Genomic DNA, 9,994 nt, shown 5'->3' with positions numbered 1-9,994 from the left:
TTACCAGCACTAACTATAGATTTGGTAGCGACACCATAGATAAGGCACAAGATAGAGTTCACATCAGATAGAGTTAGTAATGTTCTAGTTGTCCCTTAGATGGCATGAGCTGTTATAAAAACAAAAGTTCGCGGGAAAAGACAGATGCTTTAAAATACTGAAGTATTAAACTCCAGTATTTATCGACTTTTTTATATTTACCCAACTTTATCGAAATAAATAAGAATTAAATAGATTTAGAGATTGCTCTATATCTTATTCGTATCGAGACTAAAGTGATTGTGGGGATTCTCTCCGTTTCTTCGTTACAATTCCTGATTTAGCAAAATGTAAAATTCAGGAGGTTCAATTTAAAGGATAGTTCCCTTATTCAAGGAGGCATCTTGTAAGGATTCCAATAGAGAATGTGCAGTAGACTCCCTCCTCCACGTTCTCAGATTTGTGACTTGATCGAGGAGGCGTTATCGAGAAGAACCTTGTCAAAAGATCCTTTTCTTATCGCTGTCCTCGATTAAGAGGATTATAAAGTTTATAAGTTTCGAAGATCCATTTGAAACATTACAGTTGTCCCCTTTTACTGTTTCTAACTGCATTCTTGTTTGTGAATTTTTTTCTGCTCAAGTGATCACTTAATCTAGTGGAGTATTTCACCAAGAATGTCTTTATTATTGTTGAGTCAAAAGCTAAAAGCGATTCTCACGTTCTTCAAATATTTAGATAATGAGCGCTATTTCGACGATGGAAATTATTAAGATGGCGATATCACGTACCAATCTCCAAAAATTCATAGTGTTTTTTATACCTCGTCAGTGTTTTTAAAAATTATACGTATTTAGGCCAATAGTCGAAAATGATAAAGTCTATGGTAAAATTTGGATTGCAAAAAATTCAGTATTGATTAAGATAAATCATTTTTATACATTTTTATAGTAAAATAAGTGAAATAAATAATTTGTCGGATTTAATTTTAATTTCAATCACTGCTAATGCTACCAGAGATGCTATAAATTTTTTGTATGGTGAATCGATAACGTTGGAAATTGCATAAAAGTAGCAAGATGATTTTCTATCTTACAGTTTGTCTATGGGCGTAAAAATTGGGGCTAATACTGCGCCGTTAACTAGATTTGAATTAAAAAAGAATTAATTTTTCTACACATTTTTGTTTATACGTTATTTTAGTGATTTGTGAAGTAGTTCATACTTATTTAATTCATATAACTTGTTCTATACTCACAAAATAATGTATGATCAATTAAATGTTTGGTAAAGATCTTACGGGTAACGGTTTAAATAACTTAAATTTCATTCAGTTTTAACAAATTTTTTATTTTTATATAACACTGAAAACAGTTAGAAATTATTTTTACAATTCTATTAGGTTTTGCATATTAAATAATATATTTATTTTTTATTTTTATTGTATCTATTTCAAGATTCAGGGTAAAATTATATTTATATTAACTTTTCAGTTCGACGTAAAGGTGTAATTCCAATTAAATTTCTTTCGGTTATGTTTATAATATATTTTATTGTGGATATAATTAACGTTTTATAATTATGGAAAAATCTATGGATGTATTTACATGGATTTATCAATTAGAATGTCCACCTACAATATTCAACGATTCAGTAAAACAAATGTTTGTATAAAATTTTATAAATTTATTTTTATTTACATATAATGTGTCTTATAACTTTATTCTTGATCATGTATGATATTACTTAAATTATGATTATATACATATTTCAATTTTAAATTATTTATTATTTGTGATAGATTGTACTCAGGCCTTGCTGGATTGATGTGGGATGATTTAGCTGAGGTTATATTTAGTGCTAAAGAAGCAAAAACAATAAGAAAAAATGTCTTATTATATCATTTAAAACAGAAAACATCTAATAAAGCTGTTCAATGTATGAAAAATTTATTAGAATTAAAATCAGAAAAAAATAATTTAAGGGATCAAATATCTAAGTTAGAGGAAGAATATGAACAACAAGATTTTAGAGTTAGGCAAAAAGGTATGTTATTACCAAAAATATGACAGAGAATATATATTTAACAAATATTTTTATTTAGTCCAAAAACTAAGAGATATTTCATCTAAGCGTTCTGTCATAAGAGCAAGAAGAGATTTACTTCAGATGAAATATGATCAAACTAATACACAACTTCATGATTGTAATAATATGAGATTAGTTTGTCAACATTTAATGCCACAAACTTGCAAAGATTTAGATCATAAAGTACTAATGGAAATGTCAGATGTAGTGACAAGTCTTTGGACCGGAGCAAATAAAAGACAAGTATGTATCTATATAACATTGAAGACAATGACAATTATATCTATATTATTTAGATTATATTTATAGGTGTGGGATATAGTATCAAGTAATCTTAGTCACATTGAAGTATCTACATTATGGCATTATTTATATCAAAGCTTAACTGAAGATCTGGATATATTAATTAAATCAGAAAATATGAAATCTGTGGAGCCAAATGGAAAACACATAAATATTGGTATTGCTAAAACATATGGACAGCATATTTCCATAGTCTCCAAACGATTATTATATAATGCAAGAACAAGTAATCATCAACAAAATGTTTTGGAATATATAGAAAAGATTGAGGTATGTTAAATATTAGTTAAATATAAAAAATTAAATATTAAATATTAACTTTGTTAATTTTAATTCTAATTTTAGACAGCTTCAAATAATTCTTCAGATATAAGTGAGTGGTTAGCATTAGCATTAGAAGTGCACAAATTAGAAAGTGAGCAAAGAAGTTTACAAAGAGAAATTGATAAAATTCGGGATGATTTATATGAAAGTAACACATTTGCATTTGATCTAACACAACTAGTTCTAGAAATTCAAAATACTAGTGCTGAAATTGTATGTTAACATTTTATAATTATTGTAGTGTGTATATGTATACATGATTATTTTTGCATTAATTTTAAATTAATTCTAGGCAACATGTATACAAGATATACAGCAATCGTTAAACCTTTTGAAATCTGCACCAATGTTTCTCATGAAAACAGAAGAAAAAATAAATGCGGAGTTACAAAAAATAATAACAATGCGAAATGATGGTTATGACTGTACAATGTTAAAAAATGATTTATCTACTGAATTGGATATATTTCATAATGTTTTAGATCTTAATGCTTTAAAGAAAGTCATGTTAAAAGGAGAAATTGGAATTTACAGGTCAGACTTCTTCCATATTGTAAAAATTTATTACTTTCTATTTCTAAATCTAAAATAAAAATTGTAAATTGATTTGTATATTATGCAAATGTTTTAGGCATACGAAAAGTTGTTTCAGTGAAGCATCTGTTTCAATTACTAACTCCCAAATTTCAAATCTTGCGTCATATTTTCCATTGATTCAAATTCCTATATATTCTTTAATAGAATGTTATAAAAATCTAATTTCAATGTTCATGTATAAAAAATTAGAATCCTTAGAAACTGAAGAATATCTAAATACATTTCATTTACCCCCAATAACATATGAGGAGAATAATTATAATACAGTGGAACTTTTGAAATTATCACAAAATATTAATACGCAAACGAGGACAGAAATTGATGAATTTAATGAAATCTTAAATGATTGGTAAGTATATCAATTACAATTAATATTTTGACTGTGGATGGCTATTAACGTTTGTATTATTACTAACAGGGTGAATCAACCGGTTCAAAAAGTAATGGAAGTTATTGAAAAAGCTGTAGATGGTGCAACTTTCCCAGAGTGGATCGAATTTTATGATTTATTATTATATAGGTTACAAAATCCTACATAGTTATGTGTATAAATGTATTTTATTTTTTATAATCCAAAATTTTTATGACATAGAACTACATATGTATAATAGAATAATTTATATATTTTGTTATTAAATTTTGTAATATTAAAAATATAGTTATTATTTACTGGGTTGGCAACTATGTGATTTTAAATAAGAAGGAAAATTCAAAATTTTTGATTAAAAATATAACTTTATTCAATTAGGTATTGTCTGTTTTTGTTGATGACCTTTTGCCATCTTTCAGGCAGTGTCATAATTCCATGTACATAAAACTTCTGATTTGTGCCAGCAAAAAACTGAATTAATTGTGATTTTACATCAGCGTCATTAAAAATTTTACCATTTAAGGAGTTCTGCATGGAACGAAATAGGTAATCTGAAGGCACAAGGTCAGGGCTATATGGTGGATGTGACAACACATTCCAACCTAGTTCCAATAATTTTTGGCAAGTCACCAAAGATGTGTGGAGCTTTGCATTATCATAATGGGCTACCTTTCTTGAACTGCATCTCTCAGTTTGGCGAGTTGTTGAACGTACATGTTTGAAATAATCGTTTGGTTTCTTGGTAAAAGTTCAAAGTACAGAATTCCTTTATAATCCCACCAAACTGACAGCATAATCTTCTTTTGGTGAATCTCAACTTTTGGTGTCGTCTGGGCTGATTCATCTTGCATCATCCACGATCTTTTCCAATTAATGTTGTTATAAACTACCCACTTTTCGTCGCCAGTAATCAGTCGTTTCAGAAATGGATCAATTTCGTTGCGTTTCAAAAGCGAATCGTAGATGCTAATGCGTTGCGTCAAATGAATTTTCTTAACCTGATGAGGGACCCATAAATCGAGTTTCTTGACATAGCCAAGAAACTCGATTTATGGGTCCCTCATCAGCTTGAGAAAATCCATTGTTTTAATTTTTTTTCAATGCGTGTATGCGATACATTGAGCTTCTCTGCAATCTCACGCGTTGTGCTATGACTATCTGAATAGATAATGGCCTTGATATGGATCTCATCAATTTCAACTGGACGGCCAGATCGTTAAACATTTTTCAGTGAAAAATCATCAGAACGAAATTTGGCAAACCAATTTTGACACTGCTATTCTTTCAAGGTTTCATTCCCATATACGGCACGTAACTTCTTGTGTGCTTGCGATGCGTTCTTGCCTTTTCGGAAATAATACAATAAAATATGTCTGAAATGCACGTCTTGCTCTTTCATTTTTAAATTGGGGTAAAAACGAAACTAAATAACTAATCGATACAATTTTTTTACTAAATTAAAGGTGGAAGTCCAAACAAAATAAACGCAATACAGGTTAGGTGCTTTGAACACGCTGACAAAACAAAAAAATGTGCTAAGACCACCTATTGACAAAATCCGCATACCACTTAATTGCCAAACCAAATTATCATAAAAGAACATATGAATCCTCTAACGTATGCATATACAGTCTGTTCAACGAGACGAGGCATTAAACTTAAAATTTGATTGCTACGACTGCAATAGCTGCCGACTAGTGATTAGTAACTAGCGTCGACAGAGTTTCACTAGTCGGCAGCCAATAATTGGAGTCACAACGTCATATTTTGTTTAAGTTTACTCTGGTCTCGTTGAATGGGCTATAGTATTCTAGTATTTATAGTGACTTTATCTATACTCATAATCATGGCGGGTTTTGTAAGTAGCGTATTTATAAGTTTAGTCTACAAGGATAAAAACTAAAAAGAATTATTTTGCATAATGTACAAGCAATAATTGTATCTCTGCACTTTTACGATTAAAGAATTTAATTTATTGTGGGATAAAATGCTGTCAGTTGTTCTGAAGTCTGTATTTGGTTATGATGATTTTAAAAGTGATATTCAGAAACAAGCAACCACTGCTGTTTATAAAGGTTGATGTCATTTATAAATAACAAATATGTGGAATTTACTTATTTTTTTATCGGCATTAAAATTTGTTGTTATTCTTAATATTTCTGAATAAATCAACTACAATAAATTAAACATTTTTAGCCAAACAAGATGTATTTGTGTGTATGCCAACTGGATCTGGGAAATCACTTTGTTTTCAATTGCCAGCTTTAATGAAAGAAGATAAAATCACAATTGTTTTTTCACCATTACTAGCTTTAATAAAGGTATATATATATATATATATACACATATATGTTACAAATATGTATCATACATGAGCATCATATAGAAATGTAGAATATCCAAAAACAAACTGAATCTATCATATAATGTTTTCTTATTGTAGAATCAAGTTGACTTTTTAATAAGTAAGAAAGTTAATGCAAACTCATTGAATTCAAATACATCCACTAAAGAAAGAAATGCAATAATGAAAGATTTGGCATCTAATTCTCCAAAAATCAAATTATTATATGTTACTCCTGAAATGGGCGCACAGCAACATTTTCAAGTAAATGACTAATTTACAATTGTGATAGAATTTCCAATGGCTGTATGCATATTAATTGATTATTCAAATTACCTTTCTACAGGCCACAATAACAAGATTGAACAAAATAAAAGCATTATCTTATTTTGTTGTTGATGAAGCTCACTGTTTGAGTCAGTGGGGTCATGATTTTAGACCTAGTTATAGAGAATTAGGAAAATTTAAAAAATTATGTCCTAATATTCCCATAATTGCATTAACAGCTACTGCTGCAAAAGAGGTAAGTATGTATACTTTATAAACTTAAGGTATTTACAAAGGTTTAAAATTTAAATAGTGTGAAATATATTATTATAGGTGAAAGATGATATACTCCAATGCTTAAATATGAAAAACCCTGCCATATTCTCAGTTCCTGTATTTCGACCTAATCTTTATTATGATGTATGGTTTTTAGAAATATTAGATAAGCCATTTGAACATTTAAGAAATTTTGTTATAGAAGCTCTTGATTCCCAAGATAAATCCATTCCAAAAGTAAGTTATTGTGCATGATAAACTTATAATATATGTAACATATGTTAGGTAACATACATAAGTACATAATATGTAACATATATAACAAAATTAATTGCAGGCCAAAAAAAATTGTGGCATTATTTATTGTAGGAAAAAAGAAGCAACTGAAATAATTGCACATAAATTATCCAGTTCTGGTATACCTGCTCTAGCGTATCATGCAGGTAAATGTTATTATTATCCCTAATACTCATGAAACTAACAATGATAAAATAACTAGTAATATCTAATAATTATTTCTACAGGTTTAAAAAATCAAGAACGTAATGAGGTTCAAAATAAATGGACATCTGGTGAAGTACCTATTATTGCAGCAACATGTAGTTTTGGGATGGGTGTAGACAAGGGCTCTGTTAGGTAAATTATTTTATTTTATAGGAAGTGTATGTCACTTTTACTGACATTTGATAGTAATATTGTAATTTTATGTGCAGATTTGTAGTGCATTGGACAGTTCCTCAAAATATAGCAGCATATTACCAAGAATCTGGTAGAGCTGGCAGGGATGGTAAACCAGCATTTTGTAGGATTTATTTTAGTAATAAAGAATATTCAGCTATTGCATTTCTTATTAAAGAAGAAATTACGCGAAAAAAGTCTGAGCTTGTAAAATTAAATTGGAAAAATTTTGAAAAAGCTGTTTCTTACTGTCTTGAAGCAAAGTAAGAATTATTATATTATCTATGAATATCCTCTTATATACAAAGATTTAAGTACGGTTTAATGGATTCTACAGATGTAGACATGCCGTGTTTTCTAAATATTTTGGAGATAATCCACCTCCATGCAAAGATAGGTGTGATGTATGTAAAAAGAAAGATGCTGTTCAAGAAAGAATATCAAAGTTTGAAATGTGTCAAACTAGATCACAATCTCAACCTAAGTCCAGTAGCAATTTAGATGGTATTGCTTTACCAAAGTATGATGTTGAGTAAGTAATATACTTTAAAATGTTACGGTTATATATATTTTTTACTAAATTATAATTATCTCAGTCTTAATTATTTTTATCTACAGTGAAAATGAATATGGAGGGAGATTAGACTCAAGGGAAAAATTATTAGCTGAAAGTAAACGGGAAACAAAAGAATTAATTGAAAAACAGTTTGCTATTCGGAGAAATAATAATAAAAGCGACGAGGTAAATATATCTAAAGGGTAGACTTATATCTCTTTTATCGTTTTTCTTATCTGTATTTTTCCTACTTTAGTTAAAAAAACAAAATCGTGAAGATGCTAAACAATCTCATGTACGTGCACCTGAAAGTACTGATATAAAAATAAAAGGTTTAGCTGTGCAAATTCGTGAACATTTCTACAATCAATTGAGATCAGCCTTACTGGATAATTATGAAGCGGTTTTTCCTGAATCTAAAGGACAAATTCAAGAGACTGATATGCATGATTTAGCATATGATCTTGAATATAAAGAGTTATGCAGCAGTAAAATTGCAAATAAATATAAATTTGATATGTATAAATTGGTATGTAATTTGGCATTTTATATAATTCATTCATACTTTATTCATGATGTTTAATAACTTGAGTTTTTGGTAAATACAGATTTCTTCGATACGGAAATGTACCAGTTCTAATACGTTACATGAACATTTACGCGATTTTAACGCAAAAAGTAAACAAAATAAGCGACTAGAATATTTTAATGAATATGATAAAGAAAGAAATAATAGTCATTTAGAACATGACACAGAAGATAAGTTAAGTAAACAAGCAAATAAAAATATTTTATGCCCTACATTTAAGACTGCTCTAGAACTAAAAAAAAGCGAAAAAATATTGGAAAACAAGCCTATTAATAAGAAAAATATATTCGAGACAAGTATTTTGCAAGACGATAATAAAGATATCAATATGATAGAATCAAAAGACAATGTTAGTAAAAATTGCTTCTCTTTTACTGAAGATGTGGTTGTTAAAAATAGTTATCTCACAAAAAAAGACAGTGAAAAAGCTATAACACAACACAAGACTACTGACTTTCAAGCATTAAGTGGTTTCACATGCGCTCGAAAGATTCACGAAGAAATGTTACTAAAGGATCACAATAAAAAGTCACGAAAATTTTCGAAAGAACCCGCAAAGGAAAGTCCCAAAACTAAAAAAGCATCTCCCGCAAGTAAATCAGTTTATGAGCAAATTTTGCAATCTACAAAATCAAATTCTGTTGTAGTTATAGAAGATAATGAGAGTAACGGTAGTACTAATATCGAGGTTGAAAAAGAATCAAAATGTCAAAATAAAAAGAAACGTAAAGATGTAAATTTATTTGAAAGTAACGTAAATACAAAATTGAATAAAAAGGTGAAGTTTGAAGAAAAAAAATGTTCTGTAATTAACGAGGAAAAGGTTACCAATACTGAAGACATTGAAATAAATGAAATCTTTAGCGATAAAAATAATAAAATTAATCATGAAAAAATTGAAACCAAAGACATTAAAGATAAAAGAATATTTACAACAATAGAAGATATAGAAAGAAAAGAAATGTCAGAACAGGAAAGCATAATAGTTGAACATGTAGAAATAAAAAAATGTTTGCAAGAGAAACGTGATAGGAAAGACCATTTAAAGCAATACACAGATAAAGATAAAAAGAAACTTGTACCTGCAGATAAAGCTACACAATTTAAAACTGTAAAAATTTTAAAATCATATTTAATGAAGTATTACCCATCTGAACGTATCCCTGATCGAACGGCATTTTCAAAAATATGTAGAGAAATGCATTATACTCTCCTTGGAAAAAAAATATTTGGTAATGTACAATTTTAAAAAGTTTTCATCTTTTTATGTTATTCAATTACTTTGAATTGACGGTAAATGTTTCAGATAAAGAGGGAATACAACAATTTGTTGCAAAATATATGACACAGAATTAATAGTCTTTGTCACAAGTGTCCATTTGAATATTATAAACAATTACACAAATTTTGTATATATACCTGTATAGATATGAAATCATAATTTGATTTAAGAAAAATTTTTTATTCATTATATATATTTATATCGGTATTGTAATTGTAAATTAAAACTCGAATTTCTTAAGTGTATCATTAAATGTATCTTTTTATTGAAATTTTTGTATTTGTAGAATCGAACCGCTGTAGTTTTTAATAAAGTATTTATGAGCCTATGCTTACAGTTTC

The 9,994-nt window shown here is 28.5% G+C and overlaps 2 protein-coding genes across 4 annotated transcripts; both read left to right on the top strand.

The window, feature by feature from the left end:
* The first annotated feature begins 1,078 nt into the window (after nt 1–1,078).
* On the top strand, nt 1,079–4,038 carry LOC117156965 (uncharacterized). Of its 2 annotated transcripts, none has more exons than XM_033334536.2 (9): nt 1,079–1,266; nt 1,473–1,643; nt 1,781–2,025; nt 2,084–2,310; nt 2,377–2,640; nt 2,716–2,907; nt 2,987–3,228; nt 3,326–3,640; nt 3,710–4,038. In XM_033334536.2, exons 2-9 carry the CDS (start codon nt 1,561–1,563, stop codon nt 3,828–3,830), a joined length of 1,689 nt encoding a protein of 562 aa, XP_033190427.2. In that variant the 5' UTR covers nt 1,079–1,266; nt 1,473–1,560; the 3' UTR covers nt 3,831–4,038. The 2 variants fall into 2 exon arrangements, with proteins under 2 accessions (XP_033190427.2, XP_033190426.2); XM_033334535.2 differs by having other exon boundaries at nt 1,079–1,281.
* Nucleotides 4,039–4,703: 665 nt separating this feature from the next.
* On the top strand, nt 4,704–9,981 carry LOC117156963 (ATP-dependent DNA helicase Q5). 2 transcript variants are annotated; one of them, XM_033334531.2, is made up of 13 exons: nt 4,704–5,736; nt 5,858–5,982; nt 6,105–6,269; nt 6,352–6,528; nt 6,606–6,785; nt 6,886–6,991; nt 7,073–7,184; nt 7,262–7,489; nt 7,564–7,758; nt 7,845–7,968; nt 8,039–8,311; nt 8,391–9,603; nt 9,678–9,981. In XM_033334531.2, exons 1-13 carry the CDS (start codon nt 5,649–5,651, stop codon nt 9,725–9,727), a joined length of 3,036 nt encoding a protein of 1,011 aa, XP_033190422.2. In that variant the 5' UTR covers nt 4,704–5,648; the 3' UTR covers nt 9,728–9,981. The 2 variants fall into 2 exon arrangements, with proteins under 2 accessions (XP_033190422.2, XP_033190424.2); XM_033334533.2 differs by lacking the exons at nt 4,704–5,736; nt 5,858–5,982; nt 6,105–6,269 and having other exon boundaries at nt 6,406–6,528; nt 6,586–6,785.
* The last annotated feature ends 13 nt before the right edge of the window (nt 9,982–9,994 follow it).

Source organism: Bombus vancouverensis, chromosome 10, assembly GCF_051014615.1.
Source record: "Bombus vancouverensis nearcticus chromosome 10, iyBomVanc1_principal, whole genome shotgun sequence".
Lineage (NCBI taxonomy): Eukaryota > Metazoa > Arthropoda > Insecta > Hymenoptera > Apidae > Bombus > Bombus vancouverensis.
The sequence above is the reverse complement of the archived record's forward strand: the minus strand, read 5'-3'. Positions and strand labels throughout refer to the sequence as shown.